Consider the following 20,621-nt stretch of genomic DNA (forward strand, 5'->3'; position numbering starts at 1 on the left):
AGGATCGTACGAGCCAGGTATGACAGAACCCCCCCCCCAAAGGCATGCTCTCCGGGCGCGCATCAGGGGAGGCAACGGATGAGACGAGACCGGGGAACCAGGACCTGAAAAACAAGAAAAAAAAACCCATTAACGAGAGACAGGGAACAGGACGGACAGACAGAACTGGCACAAGGGCATAAGCTAAGACAGGACCTGACACAAGATAGGAAAGGCGGACAGACAGACCAGGAACGGGGACAGAGAGGGAACAGGTGGAACAAAAGGGCCAGGAGTGAACGGAGGAAATACAGGAGGATGAGGAGCAGGGATGGGAGGAACAAAGGGACGAGGAACGGAGACAGGAGGGACGAGATGGGAGGAGGAGCAAAAAGAGGGAGACTGGCAGGGGAGTAGGGAGAGAAGGAGGGGGAACTAAGGGGAGCCCGAGGGAGCCCCAGTGGGCGACGGGTGGCAGCCGGAGGGGCTGCAGGCGGCCAGGAGGCCGGAGCCGGAGGGGACCTCGGAGGGGCTAAGGAGGCAGGGCGAGGGACCGACGGAGGGGCCGAGGAGGGAGCAGGAGGGAGCACCAGGGAAGGGGACGAGGGAGTTGAAGGGGACACCGGCAAAGGCAAGGAGAGAGGGGGAGCTGCAGAGGACCCGCAGGCGACAGAGGAGCCGCTGCAGGGGAGCCCGCAGGCGACCGATCAGGCACCGGAGTGGGGAGCGAGGCAGGGTGACGAGGCCGTGGAGGGGGACCCGCAGGCGATAGCCGACTTGGAGGGCCAGGACCCACAGGCGCCGACCGAGCCCCAGCACAGGCGAGAGAGGGCGAGCCAGGGGGCCGGGTGGGAGGGACCCCAGCCCTGCGTCTGTGTCCTCTCCCCTTCTTGGACACTGACATTATGACCCTTGGCCGGGGTCGAGCTCGCTGGGGTGAGGATGGAGGAGACAGCAGGGAGGTCCCCAAGTGGTCCCACTCAAGCTCCTCTACCTCAACGGAGGGAGGAGCGGTGGTCAGACTCTCTGGGACCTCCTCAGGGACTGGGGCTGGAAGGACCGGAGCTGGGTCAGGGACAGGAGTGGGGCCAGAAAGAAGAGCCCCCACCTCACTTGAGGTGGAGGGAGCGCCTCGGGCGTGGGCGCGGGAGCTGCAGGCAGAGGGAGCATCTCGGGCGTGGGCGCGGGAGCTGCAGGCAGAGGGAGCGCCTCGGGCATGGGCGCGGGAGCTGCAGGCGGCAGAGGGAGCGCCTGCTCGGGAGCTGCAGGCAGCAGAGGGAGCGCCTGCTCGGGAGCTGCAGGCAGAGAGGGCGCCTGCTCGGGCGCTGGAGCCGCTGGCAGGGTGCTGTAGCTGCTGGCAGGGGCAGTTGCTTGGGCTGCGCAGGCGGCTGCTCGGGCTGCGCAGGTGGCAGTGGAGGCGGCTGCTCGGGCGCTGGAGCCGCAAGCAATGACGAAGGGGGTGCCTCCGGCATCGTTGCTGCAGGCGGCGGGACTGGCAAGTCCTGTGCGAGCAAGACGGGCGTGGCTCCTTTAAGTCTCCGGGGCACACGCGGGATGGCATCCCGCATTGCGCTGGCCCCCTAGTTGGTCAGCCGCTCGGGCCAGAAGCAATACCGCTCGAGGGGCGGTGGCAGCTCAGCGGCGGCCGGCCGCTCTCCCCGGATGGGGGAAGAAGCCTGCGCAAGCAGCTTAGCAGCACTGGTGATGTTAAGGTCGGCCGCGGAGTCCTCCAGTTCCCTGGCTGGGAGGGAAGCGGGGACGATCGCGCACGCCCCCAGAACGATCGTCGGGGCGATCGCGTGCTTCTTTCTTCTCCTCCTCTTAGTCATCATGGCAGTCATAGGGGGCTGCTCCACGTCCGCTGGGACGGACGGCTGGGGAACAACCTCTGCGACGTATGGTTTGCCCAGCTCCAACCTCCGCGTTGTCATTCGCCGAACCAGCTGGTAGAGGTTAGCGGTTAATACAAAGGTCCATGTACATAAAGTGATCATGATTTACAGTTTTGTTCGATTGCTTACGCAATAAAATTAAAAGTAGTACACTATTAGCAAAACCTCACACTCAACAAGCAAAATATCAGCCCATATTTGCACAACTATAAGCACATTGTCAACCTCACACTTGTTGCAAAACTCTCCACACAGTGATTTGCAAAACACTAAACACACTAAACAAACATACATCACACACAAATATCTATCATGAAGTCACTTCCTTGCAATACCAAAGCACTGACTGTCAAATTACCGCACCGTCCAACCAATTGGTTCAACACAGTCATCAGGTGTGCAACCACTTGTTTTCTTAATTGTAGACACACCAATCAGGTGTTTAAGCACTATAAAAAGCAGCAGGTGAGTTCATCGGTCGTCAAGCACAATGGAAAGAGTCAGAGAAAGAGTAAGACGACAAGGAGGACAACGAGGAGGAGGACGAGAAGGAGGAGGAGGAAGGGGAGGAAGAGGAATCAACAGAGGAAGAGGAAGAGATGGAGACCATGCTGGAGGTAGAAGAAGAGGAAGACGAAGACAAGAAGGTGCTCAAAGAGGACCGAATCTGACAAATGAGATCCGCGCAACACTGGTTGACCACGTTGTCAACCACGGCCTGATGCTGACGGAGGCTGGACTGCGAGTACAGCCAAATCTAAGCCGATACACAGTGGCAAGTGTGATAAGAACATTTCGGCTGGAAAATAGGTATTGTACAAATATCACCATATCAAGAACATCTGCACGGTTTCAGTAACTGCTTTTTCAGTACTGTATTCTATGCAGTATCAGCACTTCTGTTACCTTGTCCTCTGAATATACCGTACCATTGTTTACTGTTTTTTTTCTAGATAGGATTGAGGGTCAGGAACGACAAGGGGGAAGGTTCTATGTTCACAGAACAGCAAGAGAGGGAGATAGTAAACATGGTTTTGGCCAACAATGCTATAACACTCAAACAGCTCCAAGCTAACATTGCCAATAACCATGCCAGTTTCAACGATATCCATCAGGTCTCAATATCAACACTTGCACGCATCCTAAAAAAAACCATATTCAAATGAAGCAAATTTATCGAGTGCCTTTCGAGCGCAATTCTGAAAGGGTGAAACAACTGAGGCATGATTATGCAGAGGTATGTATTCACTTTAGCAGTGTGATCTTGCATACCGTCTCATAATCTTTTACTGTACTGTAATATGTATACTACATCGACACTGAACTACACAATTTTGCCTGACACTGTTCTTCATGTAGTTTTACGAATGGATGGAAAGGAGATCCAGCATGAGTTCATTTACGTAGATGAGGCTGGGTTCAACCTGACGAGAACACGAAGGAGGGGAAGAAACGTCATTGGCCACAGGGCTATAGTCAATGTCCCAGGGCAACGTGGGGGAAATATAACACTCTGTGCAGCCATTACACAGAATGGGCTCCTCCACCGCCATGCCCATATGGGCCCTTACAACACAGCACTCATACTTACATTCTTGGACCAGTTGCACAACATAACAGCAGCAAATCAAATCGATCATATGCAATACATTGTTGTCTGGGACAATGTGTCTTTCCACCGCTCTGCTCTGGTTCAGAACTGGTTTCAGCAACATCCACATTTCACCGTCCTATATCTTCCACCATACTCTCCATTCCTCAACCCTATAGAAGAGTTTTTCTCAGCATGGCGGTGGAAGGTATATGATCACCGTCTCCAGGCTGAGGTACCCCTCCTCCAAGCCATGGAGGAGGTCTGTGACCAGATGGAGGTAGCAGCAATACAAGGATGGATTCGTCATTCAAGACGTTTCTTCCCAAGGTGTCTAGCTAATGACAACATTGCCTGCGATGTTGATGAAATTCTCTGGCCAGATCCAGCTAGGCGAAGAGACAATGTCTAGTGTTTTTCTTTGTTACAGTAAACTGACAGTACAGTACGTAAAGTGACATGTTGTTATAGTTCTATGAATCTCCATGTCAACATTTTGGGCATGTTGAGAAATAAATGAGTTTCTTCAGTGTGCAACATTGGTCTTGTGTAGTGTTTGGTGGATTTACATATTTGTACTTTGTTGATGGTAGCCTACTCTAATCATAGGAAAGTAGAAGTGCTAAAAGTGTTTTAGGTTTATCACAGCAGAGTGTAACTCGTGCAAACAGAGTATGGTAAATGTGAAACGTGTGTTTCTTATGGTAAAAAAGTGTGGTTTTTAAACATAAGTGTATAGTTTTTACAAGAGTATTTAATTATGCAAAGGATCTGTAGTGTTTTGCTAATTGGGTGTGTGGTTGTGCTAATTGTGTGTACTGTTTTGAATACACGGGCCCTGTTTTGAAAATTGTGCGTAAGCAATCCAAAAAAACTGTAATAACTTGTTACCTTTACAGCTGATTCAGGATTAAAACAAGGTCACTGGCTTCATATGTCAACCTTAATCCAGTGAGTTTATATCTTTTGGTCCGAGCGAAGCCTGTTTATATTCCTTGAGCTTCACCATCACATTTATCGGAATGACTGTAAAGCACCTACAATAAATATCTGTCTAACTTTACCAATACAATTTTGCTTAACGTACTAGTGGTGTAAGCAGACCATAATTTATCCGTGATATCGTTGTAACGCTGCTGTTTCTGTTTATATGTATAAGTAGATATAAATTGGAAATCACTCTTGAATAATAACAGACTATAACTGCAGCCAAACACTGCATTTGCTTTACAAGTTACTGAATTACTGGAAAGAAACTGTTGCGTTAGCTGAGAACTGTTGTGAAAGCCAAGATCCTAAAGATAGCAACAGTTGTGTTTCCTCAGCAAATATACCTTGTGAACAGAAGCATTATAGCATTGATACTTTATTGATCCCTCTGTGGGGAAATTGTCTTTACGCCTCCCTCAGCTTGCTCCATGTAGAGTAAGCTGTCCACGAAGGGCTGCCACCCGCAATGGCGCCCAGGGAGCTGGGGGTTACAGGCCTTGCTCAAGGACCCACAGGCTGAGGCTGGGTTTGAACCTGTGACCTGCTGATTACAAGCACACAGGCTTAGCCCACTGCACCACACGCTGCCCCAGTGTGTTACGACTGGACTTCTTCACCACATACAGTACAAAACACTGATTGGGCCCCCTCTCCCCTCCCCCCTCCTGCACGCGTGTATGTTGACATAAAACATCCTGAAATATGTAGTCTAACAAAACGCAGTTTAAAGAAGGTAGCCTACCTGGGGAAATTGCAAACAAACAGATTAAAAGGTGTAAGTAATATATTCTAGCTGTCAAGAGCTTCGGAGAAATTATATCAGTGTAACTTTATGTGTATTTACTATAGGGGAGGGTCCTCTTTTTGCTGAGGGGAGGCCCCGGGCCCAGGGGCGGTGGCCCCGCCCACCCCACCTATAGCTCCTCCCCTGCAGTATATATACCAGCGCTCTCTCCTGCTGCTACAGCCTGCCTGGTTAAGCATAACAGGAGAAGAAACTATCTCAGCTTCTCAGATCTGACTCTGACGGCAAGCCCACCGGCCTCCATCATGGTAATGTAGTGTAGTGTAAATAAAAAAAGACTGTATTTGATATTCCCAAAATGTTTAATAATGCGCAAAATTTTATCAGCTGTTATGATCACTCGGCGGGCAGGAAGGCAGCGAAGCCTTGGAGTCAGGAATGGGGGTTTTATTCATCTAAAAGACAGGGCAGGGTACAGCATGATAGACAACATCAATGACAGACCTGGGGAAACTGACTTGAATGCAGACTGAAATACACAAGACAAGCCAAAAATAACAGGAAACAGATGAGCACAATCGGAGAAGCACACATGGATGATCAGGGGACGTGGCCACACGAGGACTGGACACACAGGTCATGACATCAGCCTTTAGGTCTAGGGGTCAATTTCTTTTTGGGAGCATCAGATAAAGTTTGTGTGGATTCTTCCTTTTTTACATTTACCTTTAGCTTTGTCCTGCACCTGATTCCAGCTTGGCTTGGATCTGCACACCTTCAATAGTTTTTATAAGTAACATAAGGTAATCTTTTCTTTTTTCCTTTCTCTCGGCTGCTGGTCTGTGATTGTGCTCATTCATGTTTTGTTACCTGTTTAGGTGCATACAGGTGTGCTGACTGGACTCCTCCTGCTCTCCCTGTTCTCCTCTGTACTATCAGTGCAAAAGGTGGATCTGAACACTCTCCATAGAATCATCCGAGTCTTTGAGACCAGGTAAGCGAGTGGGACTCCCATCGTAGTTTAAGTTATTTGTCAGAGTAAACAACTATAAATATTTGTAGCAAATCTTCTTAAATATTAGTAGTTATGCCTCAAGGTTGGTCAAAAGTATGATGAAGAAGCAGTTGTCATGACCATGACCAGCCTGTCATAATGATTGCATGTGAATTCAGCAGGAACAGGAAAATCCTGACTGGCACAAAGACACATGGTATTTGTGCACTTTGTCAAGCTTGGAATGAGCAGCATCAGTAACATCAGGGCTTCAGTTATCTTGTTTTCACTCTTTGTTTCTCCAAGATTTGTACAGACTCCAGGTCACCAGTATGCCGTGGCCATCAACGTCCCGGCAGGACAGTGTGGGGCCGGTTTCAATGAGAACAACTTCCTTAGCAGTGAGGAGGCAAACAAGGTCAAGAATGACCTCAATGACGATACAAAGAGACTTTACACGGGAAGACAGATGGTCGCTGCCAAACCAAAGGGCCGTGGCTCCAATGCCATCCACTCAGAGCGTATCTTGCTCATGTGTGAGGATAGCAGCCAAGCTGTCACTCCTATGCAAAACCTGCTGAACACAGGGGACAGAAATGGCTGTGTGGTGTTCTACACCTACAACTCTCCATGTCTGGACTACTGCCTGAACCAAGTAAATGATAACAACCTAAAGAACTGGGAGAAGGTCCAGAAAGAGAAAGGAAAAATGAATGTCCCCCCCGCTGTGGAGAAGTGCATCCTGAACTCTCTCAGTATACTGACCAACCACCCCGGTCCCAAGGCCTTTGTGTTCAGTCAGGTCTATGACAAAGACACAAAAAATACCGAGCTGTTGGCCCCTGCCCTGAAGGAGGTTGCAGAGAAGGTCCCCCTCTACAAATGTAACACCAACTCCTGTATCGAGTGCCTGGATAACAATAACAACTTCAACAGTCAATGCCTGTCCTAAGTGAGACACATTGCAGTCATGTCCAAATGGATATTCATATTTTTTCTTTCCATGAATACTAATGATTTCAGTCTTTGTAACTTGATTTACTGACATATTTTAATACTCTTTACTACTGTTAATTATGCACTTGTGATTTGAAATCATTTAATAAATATCACAGCAACAATTACAGAGGTCTGTCTGTGTTGGAAGAAAATAGCTGAATGTTTGGATATGTGTGTGTTTGTGTGTGGAGATAAAAATCTTTTGGACAGAAGAGAAAAAGTATAGAGAAAGCAAAAAACTGAAAAGGAATTTAGAAAACCAGGAGTGAGTAAAAACTTTACAATTGGGCCTCCCAATCAGCAGATGGCAGGACTGAGAGCCTGAGATCTTCCTCATCATGACTCCGCAGGGAGGAGCTCAGTCACACACACACACACACACACACACACACACACACACACGTAGGGTATACCTATCCTTATGGGGCCCGCTGATTCACTTCTATGGGAAAAATGCTAACGCTAACTATGACAACCTTAACCCCCACCCTGCCCTAACCATAACCATAAGTAACCAAGCAAAATACAAGAGTTTCTGCATTTTTCGTTTTTTCATAGCAGTCACCGCTCTCTCTCTCTCTCACACACACATACACACACAACCACTGTCCTCTTTAAAGACTCCATATAGGAACATGCTAACTGACAAAAACAGATACAGTCAGTAATATGAACAGAACAACAGCCTGGGCAGTTTGGATGCCATCATGTGTTCAAGCTGTTTTCTGTCAGGAGACTAAGGAGTGGCTGGCTTATCATTACTCTACAGTACAGCACACAGCCACCAAATACCCTGAAACCAAATACAAACTATTTATACCATCAACCTCATATTAAGTAGCAGAGGAGAATCAGGTCTGTCAGATTCAAAATTCAAGAACTTTATTGTCATCACACACATGTTCGCACATGCCGTGGAGCGAAATTAAGTGCTCAGGTCACGGATAAGACACAAAACTAGCCACACACACTTTTAAATTTAAAGATGAAAATGAAATATAAAGGCATAGAAGTATAAAGTATGGATTATAAATCAACAGTATGTACAGTGCGCAGAAGCAGACATAGATGCAACATAAATGGACCCAGGAAATTTACTATATAATAGTAATAACTTAGTTACTGTGTTATAATGAGAATTGCACACATGGGCTTATTACACGTGTTAAATATCACTACAGTAGGTGGTGATAATTAAAGTACTATGTAATGGGGAACACTGCACATATGAATGTATTGCACATGTTATATGTTATATGTCTCTTTGGAATACTGGAGGGTTATAGTCTATTTGTCCTTTTTCTGATGGAGATGGGGGAGGGGGATCTGTGCGGAGGCTGAAGGGGAGGGGGGCAGAGTTCAGCAGTTTTACAGTATCTGGAAAGTCTGGTGTCTACAAAGTCTGATGGTCCTAATTTTGATGCTTCTCAGCCTCCTGCCTGAAGGGAGAGGAAGAAACAAATTGTGCGCTGGGTGGGTGGGGGGTCCCTCATGATGCAGGAAGCCCTTCTCTTGCACCTGGGGGTGTAAATGTCAGTGGTGGTGGGTAAGCTGCTCCCCACCTCCCTCTGAGCTGTCTTCACCACCTTGTGCAGTCCTGCGTTTCTGCAGCCGTGCAGCCAGCATGCCATACTGTGATGCAGAAAGAGTGAATGCTCTCCACCGCACACCTGTAAAAAGAGTTCATGACTGAACGCCCAGCTCCCCTCAGCTTCCTGAGGAAACAGAGGCGTTTATGGGCTTTCCTGATAAGTGACGATGTATTTATAGTCCAAGTGAGGTCCCTGTTGAGGTGTATACCCAGGTACTTGAAGCTGGAGACCACCTCCACAGGTGCTCCTCCGCAATGCAGGGCGGGGGGGGGGGGGTGTCTGCTCTTCCTGAAATCCACATTACTTCCTTAGTTTTCTTTATGTAGCCAGTGCAATTAATCACACAGACAAACATAAATAATTCGTTGTTCTTTATTTGCTGGATGCTGGATGATGGATAAGTTTTACCGTGCGGTACAATGACTACATTACACGGGTGCAGATCAGCTTTCCCCAGCAGCAAATACTCGAAACAAAATAAATCGAACTTTTCTTTTTTTACCGTGTGTAAAATACGGCAGTGGACTAGAACTGCAAAAGGAAATACAAAAACACATACAACCGTTAGTCTTGAATACTAAGATATACACTCTTTTAACACAAAAATGAGCAATAGCGCTCTTTTTAACTTACATCTCAGTATCTCGCGTCTCTCCACTTACGGTCCGCTCCATTCAGAACGGCTTACATGAAAGCCCCAGGCTATTCATACCCCGTTCATGGATGACATACACGCAATGAAACAAAAAAACTACGCTTTAATATAAATTAATAAAACACATTTACATTGCATTCCGCTTTACTAATACACAGATACAAACCGGACTATCACTAATCCCCTCTAAGACACATAAAACATTATTTTTAACATTACATTTCAATATCGAGGGAAATGTACATTTACTCTGCGCGGATCACGCCGGCCCCGTTCCCCACGTGCTCCATGGCCACGCTTTCTCCAAAAAGGGCGGTGGTATAAAAAAAAAAAAAAAAAGACCTCCGGGGCGGTTCTCAACCCGGACAAGGCTACCACCTTAAAGGGAGAGAGTACACCTTTTCCGAAACGAAAACAAAGTCTGTCCCCTCCCTCCCCTCAAACCAATGACAACACACAAAACAAAAACTACTTTCCCACCCGGTTACATTTATGTTGATGCAGAGGTTATTTTTCCTGCACCAGCACTCCAAGTGCTCCACCTCCTGTCTGTTTGCGGATTCATCATCATTCCTGTTGCATCCCACCACTGCAGTATCATCCGCAAACTTCACGATCTGGCAGCTGTGATGTTTAGCTGAACAGTCGTATGTCAGTAAGGTGAACAGGAGGGGGCTCAGCACACAGCCCTGGGGGGAGCCGGTACTGAGGGTAATGGTGGAGGAGGAGAGGTCATGGATTTTAACATGCTGTGGTCAGTCCAAGTTTCCTCATCAGGGTCTGGGGGACTACTGTGTTAAATGCAGATGTGACGTCCACAAACAGAAGGCAGACATACGAGTCCTGGCTCTCTAGATGGGTGAGAGCCATGGGAACCAGTGCAGAGTTGGCGTCATCAGTGGATCCATTCCTGCGATAGGCGTACAGATGTAGGTCCGCAGTGATATCGATGGAGCTCTTAATGTGGGCCATAACCAGTCTCTCGAGGCACTTCATGACAATCGGGGTGAGAGCAATCAGCCGATAGTCACTGTGCGCTCTGTGTCAATCTGTGCACTTGAAGCAGTCTTGCAGCATGGGGTCAGCGCCACACGGCCACACAGTCACACAGTCACATTTCTCTGTAATGGTTTGCTGTGCTTAGCCAGGGGACGATAGGCTGGAACCATCATTACGGGAATATGGCCGGAAAGACCGAGATGGGGGCGGGGAATGGATCTGTATCCAGCTCGTTAGTTTGTTTAAATACCGTCCAAGATGTTATTTCCCCGTGTTGGTATGGTGACATGTTGGTAAAAGTTCGGCAGAGTAACTGTCAAATCTACATGGTTGAGGTTGCCCGCTACCACATAGAATGCCTCCGGATGCTTGTTTTGGAGTGAGCTGATGATGTCATTAAGCTCGCTCAAAGCCTCTAACGAGCATTAGCGTCCGGCAGCATGTAAACTGCTGTGATGAATACTGCAGCGAGCTCGCGAGGTAAATAATGTGGCCGGCATTTCACAGTGAGACGTCCAATCGCCTCGGAGCAGTGTTTGCTCACCATAGAACAGTTAATGCACCAAGCATTGTTTATGTCCACCCCCGTGAGTCTTCCTCGAGTGCGATCTGCTCAGAAGTTGCAGTCCGCCGATCTGGAAAGCTGAACCCGGCTTGTTGTCTTTCAGCCACGTTTCCGTAAGGCAGGGTACCGCACAGTTCCTCATCTCACGGGAAGCTCCCAGCCTCAGATGAATTAGATCCATCTTGTTTTCCAGAGAACGGACGTTGGCTAAGAAGAGTGACGGTATCGGTGGTCTGCTAGCCTTTAGCTTAGCTAGCAGGCCGCCCCATTTACCCCTCTTTTGTTTCCAAGCGCGTTGCTTCCGCTTAGCTTCTAGCCGCAGCACTCTACCTCGCCAGTCCAATGTTCTCAGAAGTCGCAATCTGCCCAACATAGACATGACTAAAGGGGGAACAGTCGTGGTATCTCCACCCCTGATATCCATGAGGTCGACTGAACTGTAAGTCAGGTGCTTGTTCGTTCAAGAAACAGAAATACTAGTTAAATCGGGCTTAATTCTGGGAGCTGGAGAAGCCGCTGCACCGTGATGCGTGATCTTGTATCTTTGATCAAGGCCAGACTCCTTACTAGCTCCCAACAGTGCCCTCCAGTGGGCAACAACAAGTTTGCTAAAGTTCACCCAGTTTCAGATGTGTTTTTTTTCCATATCAGTAGAGAGCTTTATTTGAGTCACATTGCTTAGTTCATCAGCTTTATCGATACCAAGACGAAAATTACAAAGACATCCGCTAAAGTTATATTACAGAGTGTGAGCAAGTGTCAGCATCCATCCATTTTCCAAACCGCTTATCCAACTGGGTCACAGGGGGTCCAGAGCCTATCCCAGAAGCAATGGGCACAACCCAGGATGGGGGGCCAGCCCATTGCAGGGCACACTCACACATCATTCACTCACACATGCACTCCTGCGGGGAATTTAGTAACTCCAATTAGCCTCAGCGTGTTTTTGGACTGAGGGAATGAAGTGATGAAGTTTGTGCTCACACACACTCAAAATAAATGTTGATTTAAACTAATCCACTTAATTCTCAGGTACATCTATGTGCTGGACACATCATTCTGCATTTATGTCTTACTGGGACACTGGGATCTTTGCATATACATACGTGACCCTTGATCAGATTAGTAACATGGCTTGAAAGATGCAGGAGGGAAATGAACAGAGTACTGTACCCGGATGAAACCCCACGACGACATGGCGAGAACATGCAAACATCGCACAGATGTGACCCAAGTGAAGACTCGAACCCGGGTCCCAGAAGTGTGAGGCAACAGTGCTAACCACTGTACCACCATGCCGCCCCAAGCGTTAGCATGTGAAGCACAAACAGTCACCCTATGTAAGTGTATAAAACAGCTGGGTGTTTGTTCATGTAGATACACAGCGAGAGTCAGATTAGTCTGCACTTATCCAAATTACATCTACACATGCTTAATATGGCCTTTGTGTTCATTTCCCTCCTGCATCTTTCAAGCCATGTTACTAATTTGATCAAGGGTCAAGTATGTATATGCAAAGATCCCAGTGTCCCATTAGCATCCCAGTGTGTAAGACATAAATGCAGAAGGATGTGTCCAGCACATAGATGTACCTGAGAATTAAGTGGATTAGTTTCAATCAACATTTATTTTGAGTGTGTGTGTGTGAGCACAAACTTCATCACTGCCTACAAATATTCGCCACCTAACCTGAGAAAGCATACTGAGGTACCTAAACATATGTGTAATTTCAGATAAACATTTTAAATGAAGTTGCTTATTGAGTTTCTTTGAATACTAAAGTGTTGGCTATAATAGGTGAATGCTTTGACAAATCGAAAAGCCAACAAAAAACTTGTGTGGGGCTTAGTCTGAAGGGCGCTAGTGCCAAAGTTCATGAAAATTGGACAAAATTTGTCACCTGTGAAGATTTTAAGAGACTTTTCGACAAAATCCAAAATGTTGGAAAACCCAATATGGTGGAAATTGAAGTCAAGGGATCTGTTTAGCTAATCTTGAGCCAAGGAATCCAAAGGTACCTCGTTTTTGAAAATCGGGCATGGTTGAAAAGTTACGTGTATAAACGCACCTCTACATTTCACATTCAAGGTGCAAACATGAAACTTGGTGAAAAGACTGTCCTCAATCAGTGTGCCAAGTTTCAAAACTTTGTACCATACAGATTTATGGGCTTCAGTAGACACCCTAGTCAGAAGAGGAAGCTTCTTGGGTCCCAGTAAAAATAAGAAAAGGTAGAAACACAATGGGGTGCCTGATTGGCTTCGCTGCTTGGCCCCTCATTGCTGATCTGTCACTTTGTGGATCTGCAGTTGATGGATGCAGTAAAAATGTATGAATGATGTTTACTATTCATTTTATTATAACGGCAACATTTTATATTCAGGTTCTGGATCTTGTAATTTCTTTTCCTTAACTCCCACTTGAAATGAAAACACACACAGTCAGTGTTTTATCGTCTAGGAGTCGTGATTGTTCTCTTGGTTTAAGACGGTACTCTGTGTGTGTGTGACCACATAAAGCATATGGACAAACGTATTGGGATAGCTGGCTGTTACAACTACGGGAACTATTATGACATCCATCCATCCATTTTCCAAACCGCTTATTCTACTGGGTCGTGGGGGGTCCGGAGCCTATCCCGGAAGTAATGGGTACGAGGCAGGGAACAATTCAGGATAGTGGGCCAGCCCATTGCAGGGAACACTCACACACCATTCACACACACATGCACTCCTACGGGCAATTTAGTAACTCCAATTAGCCTCAGCATGTCTTTGGACTGTGGTGGCAAACCGGAGTACCAAGAGGAAACCCCACGACGACATGGGGAGAACATGCAAACCCCAGACACATGTAACCCAGGCGGAGACTCGAACCCGGGTCCCAGAGGTGTGAGGCAACACTGCTAACCACTGCACCACTATGCCACCCCCTATTATGACATCCTATTGTAAATTCATAGGCATCAATATGGAGTTGGTTGCCCCTTTGCAGTCTTCTGGTGATGGCTTTCCACAAGATTTCCACAGTGTCTCTGCAAATTTTTGCCCATTCATCCAAAACAACATCTGTGAGGTACTGATGTTGGTCATGAAGGCCTGACTTGCAATCTCCATTCTATTTCTGTTCAAAGATAAACAAATCACTATTTTATCTAAACATAATTTAAAAACGGTAATAGGTGTCATGCCCTGCTCGTGCCCCTCCTAGAGCCGACACCTTATCGTGGTGGAGGGGTTTGCGTGTTCCAGTGATCTCAGGAGCTATGTTGTCTGGGGCTTTATGCCCCTGGTAGGGTCACCCAAGGCAAACAGGTCCTGGGTGAGGAACCAGACGAAGTGTGGCTCAGAAGATTCCTATGAAGGACAAGATTTTGGACACACGATTTCCCTTGCCCGGACACGGGTCACTGGGGTTCCCCCCTGGAGCCAGGCCTGGGGGTGGGGCTCGAGGGCGAGCGCCTGGTGGCCAGGCCTACACTCATGGGGCCTGGTCGGGCACAGCCCGAACAAGGCACGTGGGTCCCCCCTCCAATGGGCTCACCACCCATGGGAGGGGCCATAGGGGTCAGGTGCGATGCAAGCTGGGCGGCAGCCAAAGGCGGGGACCTTGGCGGTCCGATTCTCGGCTGCAGAAGCTAGCTCAAGGGACATGGAATGTCACCTCTCTGATGGGGAAGGAGCCTGAGCTGGTGCGCGAGGTTGCGAAGTTCCGGCTAGATATAGTCGGACTCACCTCGACGCACGGCTTGGGCTCTGGAACCAGTCTCCTTGAGGGGGGTTGGACCCTTTTCCACTCTGGAGTTGCCCACGGGGAGAGGCGCCGAGCGGGGGTGGGCATACTTATTGCCCCCTGGCTGGGTGCCTGTACGTTGGGGTTTACCGCAGTGGACGAGAGGGTAGCCTCCCTTCGCCTTCGGGTGGGGGGACGGGTCCTGACTGTTGTTTGCGCTTATGGTGCCTGTCGCGGCGGCAATCCTCGAACCCGCTGGTGGACACCAGTGGTGAGGGATGCCGTCAAGCTGAAGAATGAGTCCTACCGGGCCTTTTTGGCCTGTGGGACTCCAGACGCAGCTGACGGCTACCGGCAGGCCAAGCGGGATGCGGCTTTGGCGGTTGCTGAGGCAAAAACTCGGATGTGGGAGGAGTTTGGCGAGGCCATGGAAAAGGTTCTGGTCTACCATCCGGCGGCTCAGAGCGGGGAAGCGGAGCAACATCAACACTGTTTATGGTGGGGATGGTGCGCTGCTGACCTCGACTCGGGACGTTCTGGGTCGGTGGAGGGAATACTTCGAAGACCTTCTCAATCCCACCGACACGCCTTCCGTAATGGAAGCAGGGTGTGGGGACTTGGGGGTGGACTCGCCTATCTCTGGGGCGGAGGTCGCTGAGGTGGTTAAAAAGCTCCTCGGTGGCCGGGCCCCGGGGGTGGATGAGATCCGCCCGGAGTTCCTCAAGGCTCTGGATGTTGCGGGGCTGTCCTGGTTGACACGCATCTGCGGCATCGCGTGGACATCGGGGGCAGTGCCTCTGGACTGGCAGACCGGGGTGGTGGTCCCCCTCTTTAAGAAGGGGGACCGGAGGGTGTGCTCCAACTATAGGGGGATCACACTCATCAGCCTCCCTGGTAAGGTCTATTCGGGGGTCCTGGAGAGGAGGGTCCGCCGGATTGTTGAACCTCAGATTCAGGAGGAGCAGTGTGGTTTTCGCCCTGGCCATGGAACAGTGGACCAGCTCTATACTCTCAGCAGGGTTTTGGAGGGCTCATGGGAGTTTGCCCGACCAGTCTACATGTGTTTTGTGGACTTGGAGAAGGCATTCTACCGTGTCCCTCGGGGAGTCCTGTGTGGGGTGCTCCGGGAGTATGGGGTACCGGGCTTCCTTTTAAGGGCGTTTCGGTCCCTGTATGACCGGTGCCAGAGCCTGGTCCGCATGGGCGGCAATAAGTCGGACTCGTTTCCAGTGAGGGTTGGACTCCGTCAGGGCTGCCCTTTGTCACCGATTCTGTTCATAGTTTTTATGGACAGAATTTCTAGGCGCAGCCAGGGCGTTGAGGGTGTCCGGTTTGGTGGCCTCAGGATTAGGTCTCTGCTTTTTGCAGATGATGTGGTTCTGTTGGCCTCATCGGACCGTGACCTTCGACTCTGATTGGGACGGTTCGCAGCCGAGTGTGAAGTGGCTGGGATGAGGATCAGCACCTCCAAATCCGAGACCATGGTTCTCAGCCGGAAAAGGGTAGAATGCTCTCTCTGGGTTGGGGATGGGGTCCTCCCCCAAGTGGAGGAGTTTAAGTATCTCGGGGTCTTGTTCACGAGTGGGGGAACAATGGAGCGGGAGATCGACAGGCGGATCGGTGCAGCGTCAGCAGTGATGCGGGTGCTGCATCGGTCTGTCATGGTGAAGAGAGCTGAGCCAAAAGGCGAAGCTCTCGATTTACCAGTCGATCTACGTTCCTACCCTCACCTATGGTCATGAGCTATGGGTAGTGACCGAAAGAACGAGATCGCGGGTACAAGCGGCCGAAATGAGTTTCCTCCGCAGGGTGGCTGGGCTCTCCCTTAGAGATAGGGTGAGGAGCTCAGTCATTCGGGAGGGACTCAGAGTAGAGCCGCTGCTCCTCCGCATCGAGAGGAGCCAGATGAGGTGGCTCGGGCATCTGATTAGGATGCCTCCTGGACGCCTCCCTGGTGAGGTGTTCTGGGCATGTCCCACTGGGAGGAGGCCCCGGGGAAGACCCAGGACACGCTGGAGAGACTATGTCTCTCGGCTGGCCTGGGAACGCCTTGGGGTCCCCCCAGAGGAGCTGGATGAAGTGGCCGGGGAGAGGGAAGTCTGGGTCTCCCTGCTGAGACTGCTGCCCCCGCGACCCGACCCCGGATTCAGCGGTAGATGATGGATAGATGGATGGCCCTTCTCGTGCCGATCCTCCTGTGTGCCACGCCCCCCTCACTACCTCGTGTGGAATCCCGATGTCTTCAGCTGTCTCTAGTCTTGTTAATAGCTGTTGTGTATTTAAGTCCACGCAGGGACGGATTATGGGTTGTGTGGGTCCCTGGCCAAAACGTTCGCGAGGGTTGTGATGTTGTGTGGTGATCTTGTGGTCCTGCTTGTTTCCCTTATTTAAACCTGTATTTACCTGATTACTGGAGTCCTGTTCCTTCGAACTTGGTCCTTGCCCCGCTGACTCATGACAGAAGGTATGTCACGTTCCTTTACATTTTTTCTCATTTAGTTTTGGAACCAGTATTTATAGTTGTCTTTTAATTATAGTTTGCATGTCATTTTCGTATCTTATTTAATTTTAGTTAATAGAATTTTTTCACAAATATAACCCAGTCTTGTGTACTGCAAGTATGGTTAGTTTTATTTAAATGATTATTTATTCTTATGACATCCATGTCACACTTGGCTTTTAAGAACAGCTTTGCCTGGTGTGTTGGCAGATGGTCCTGCACTATGTTGTGTGTACCACAGTGCGCACATGAAGTATGAATCAGCCCTGAATGGTGCTTGTCATAATGAAAGCAGATAAGAGGGCATTCAAAACACAATTTTCCAATATTGAGGTCGGAAAAAAAAAATCTAAGTTATGTCCATATATTGTGTGATAAGTCCAACATAATTATCGTGACAAGCCTAATGGGTGGAGGGGGGGCTTCTCAGTGGCAGGGACAGGGAGACTGGTCAAAACTGAACGCATGAATGCAGCCAATTACAGGAACATCCTTGAAGAAAACCTCTTCCATAGTGCATGTAAGCTTAGACTGGGGCAGCATTTCACCTTTCTACATGACAATGACTGAAAACAAAACTGGCTTGCTGAGGAGTCCTGCATGTCCTTGGGTGACCCAGCCAGAGCCTGAACTGCTATCAAACAGCTGTGGAGAGACCTGAAGATGGCCGTTCACAGAAACTCACGATCCACTCTGATGGAGCTGGAGAGGATCTGCTATGAAGAACTGGATAAACTGCCAAAATCCAGAAATGCAAAGGGTGTACAGACATATCCAAGAAGATCTGCAGTGGTCATTGCTGCCAAAGGGGCTTCTATGAAGCATTAAATGAAAAGTCTGAATATTTTTGTGACTAAGGGATTTCAGGTTTTGATTTTTAATGAATTAACAAAATCTATATAAACATAATTTGACTTTATCATTATGTGTTAGTCAGTAAAGATTGATGGAAAAAAATGGTAATTACATCCATTCAAAATTAAATCCCACGAAATTAAACACAGTAAAAGTGTAAAAAGTAAAGAGGTCTAAAACTTTCTGAATCCACAATATATGAACATAGACATCTGTTTGAAAACTCTGATTCTCCTATTATCTCCTATTACCAGATGCTTCAACTGACACTGAATGCATCGTATGTTTCTGGGCGAATCGTGAAACGCTCTTCTGAATTACGATTTTCATACAGATGCTACATACTACATCCCTATTGAACCACCTGAACAAGACACTAACCTAATTGGACGTCACAGGGTGATGGAATTCAGACGGCGGTAGAGATTTGGCATGACCATTGTATACGGTTAATGGGGTAGATGTGTAACGTTTTAGTGACAGTGACTAGCTACAGCAGTGGTTTGAAATGACACATTACGACCTACACTGTAACATATAAGCTTGTTCGGTCTATGCAGTTGATTGCATTATTTTAAGAGCAATGCATTCTAAACACTCAGTCCATGCTACTAATAACACTAAGATTTACACCATATCTATTGTTTAGGCATATTTGCTCGTTTACAGAATTGTTCAGAATTGTTCTGAAATAGGCGAAAAAGCAGAAGTATATGTATTTCTTCTTAAACTCATTGGGTCATTCCTACGAACTCATTACCGCAACAATTCCCTCTATTTTTCAAAATTAGTTTGACGACAGACTCACATTATATTATCATTTGAAATGTCGATTTTGTTTCTGTTGTAGTTAATTTGTTGCAAAACAATAAAAGAGATCAAACTACATCACATTATACTAAATGACTGTGTTACAGGTACCGTACAGGGGCACCAAGATAAGTTCCTGAAATACAGGAGAGAAATGCTGAGGCAGGGCAAGAGCGTGTCGATGCTTCCGAGTTTTCTGCAGTTATGTTTATTAAACACTCTTTTCAGCAAATCCATATCATCTTTCATGGCAGGTTTACATACAATGCATGTTCAATGTTTTTTAGCATAAGGATAATTGTTACGAAAGCAAAGCATGGTGCAGGGAGAAAAAATGAGGTGACGATCCACTGGCCAGCTATAAGGGGGTTTATTACTCAAACTAAAACACTGGGTAAAACTAGGAAGGAAAAGAACCATGAGGTGTCAAAAAGCAAAATATGGAAAAGAAAGACTAACTAAAAGAAATGTCAAGGGAACACATGGAGCAAGAACTGGCAGGGAACAAAATACAAAAATTATACAATACAGGGTAACGTGTAATATTCTAACATCACCGAGGGGTTTACAGGTTGCCGCACGCTCAGCTCATTGAGCCATGCAGCAGTCAGGGGAGCTGGGGAAACACAAAAAGGGCTTGGACAACAGGGAGGACAGAATGGCCAGCGACACCTGCTGGCCAAACAGGGAGAAGACATTAACAAAATTGGGATAAACAGATGCTGACCCAATAGATAATATCCCTTTCCAAGGTTAATACAAATACACCTGGATCACACTGCATAACATACATATTCACATTTCCATATTATGGTCTATTCTATGCCATCTGTCATAAATCATATAAAAACTATGGCATAATTTACCAATTATTGTTTCGAATACATATATGAACTTCTGCCATTGGTACCGGACACTGACTGTCTGATGTTACAGGCAAACCTCACACACTGTAAGTTTATAAGTATTAATTCAACACTGTACTGCAAGGAATGCTCATAATTAATAACAATTCTACACTGTTGGAATTTCAAGTTTCTCATTAACATATCAAACACTGTCCGTTTCCATATAAACTCACAAGGTATAAATAGTTTTGCAATAGTTTTACTTTGGGCGCGAAAGTGTGTGTACTGAGCTAGTCAGTAAACATGAATAATAGCTCATACAACCAGGGGTGGGGGGGGGCATTGGGACAATTCCAGGGGGAACTGAGTGACAGCTCGTGCCCATAGCTTCCAGAATAGGCTCTGGACGCCCTGTGACCCAGAAGGATAAGTGGTTTGGAAAATGGTTGGAGGTTAAGGCAGAAAAAATAAAGCCCCCACACACATATTTCCTAACTGCACATTTTGCTGACTGAAAGAATCAAACCTAGACTTGGGTTTAGTTAAACGTTAAGTCAGGTTTAATTATAATTGAAATGTTTAGATGCATACAGGTATTTTCTGGTCAGTACAAAGCCAAACACAACACCACAGTCTCTGTGTGTGCGGAGTTTGCATGTTCTGCCCGTGTCTGTATGGCTGTTCTCCAGATAAACTGGTACCTGTAAATTTTGCACAGTGTGTGATGATGTGTAAGTGGCTGTTCTGTGATGCACTGGCTTCCCGTCCAGGGTGTCCGCAGCGCTGGAGGACACACCTTGGCTTTAACTGTGCACTGATTCTGGAATCACTGCCTGCTTCTGTCTTTATAACCCCAGATGGTGCAATTTTAGGGG

At 47.6% G+C, this 20,621-nt stretch overlaps 3 protein-coding genes across 3 annotated transcripts in view; 1 reads left to right on the forward strand and 2 right to left on the reverse strand.

Moving 5' to 3' along the window:
• The first annotated feature begins 5,415 nt into the window (after positions 1-5,415).
• On the forward strand, positions 5,416-7,303 carry LOC125740059 (uncharacterized). The gene is made up of 3 exons (XM_049010763.1): positions 5,416-5,505; positions 6,076-6,191; positions 6,498-7,303. The coding sequence occupies exons 1-3, from the start codon at positions 5,503-5,505 to the stop codon at positions 7,141-7,143; spliced, it is 765 nt and encodes a 254-aa protein (XP_048866720.1). The 5' UTR covers positions 5,416-5,502; the 3' UTR covers positions 7,144-7,303.
• An 11,949-nt stretch (positions 7,304-19,252) lies between these two features.
• LOC125740057 (tripartite motif-containing protein 16-like) overlaps positions 19,253-20,621 on the reverse strand; it is an 81,728-nt gene continuing 80,359 nt past the window's right edge. The window contains exon 7 of the transcript XR_007397432.1: positions 19,253-20,447. The gene's annotated coding sequence lies outside the window, so the exon portion shown is untranslated. The remainder of the gene's footprint in view (positions 20,448-20,621) is intronic.
• The window catches only part of LOC125740056 (tripartite motif-containing protein 16-like), a 61,008-nt gene continuing 60,864 nt past the window's right edge, over positions 20,478-20,621 (reverse strand). Inside the window, exon 7 of the transcript XR_007397430.1 lies at positions 20,478-20,542. The gene's annotated coding sequence lies outside the window, so the exon portion shown is untranslated. The remainder of the gene's footprint in view (positions 20,543-20,621) is intronic.

The sequence above is a fragment of the Brienomyrus brachyistius genome, chromosome 4 (assembly GCF_023856365.1).
Source record: "Brienomyrus brachyistius isolate T26 chromosome 4, BBRACH_0.4, whole genome shotgun sequence".
Taxonomy (NCBI): Eukaryota; Metazoa; Chordata; class Actinopteri; order Osteoglossiformes; family Mormyridae; genus Brienomyrus; species Brienomyrus brachyistius.

Bases quoted from the DNA above. Each gene is read 5' to 3' on its own strand.
- LOC125740059 (XM_049010763.1), top strand. The intron at 6,192-6,497 runs GTAAGCGAGTGG...TGTTTCTCCAAG, and splicing joins ATCCGAGTCTTTGAGACCAG to ATTTGTACAGACTCCAGGTC.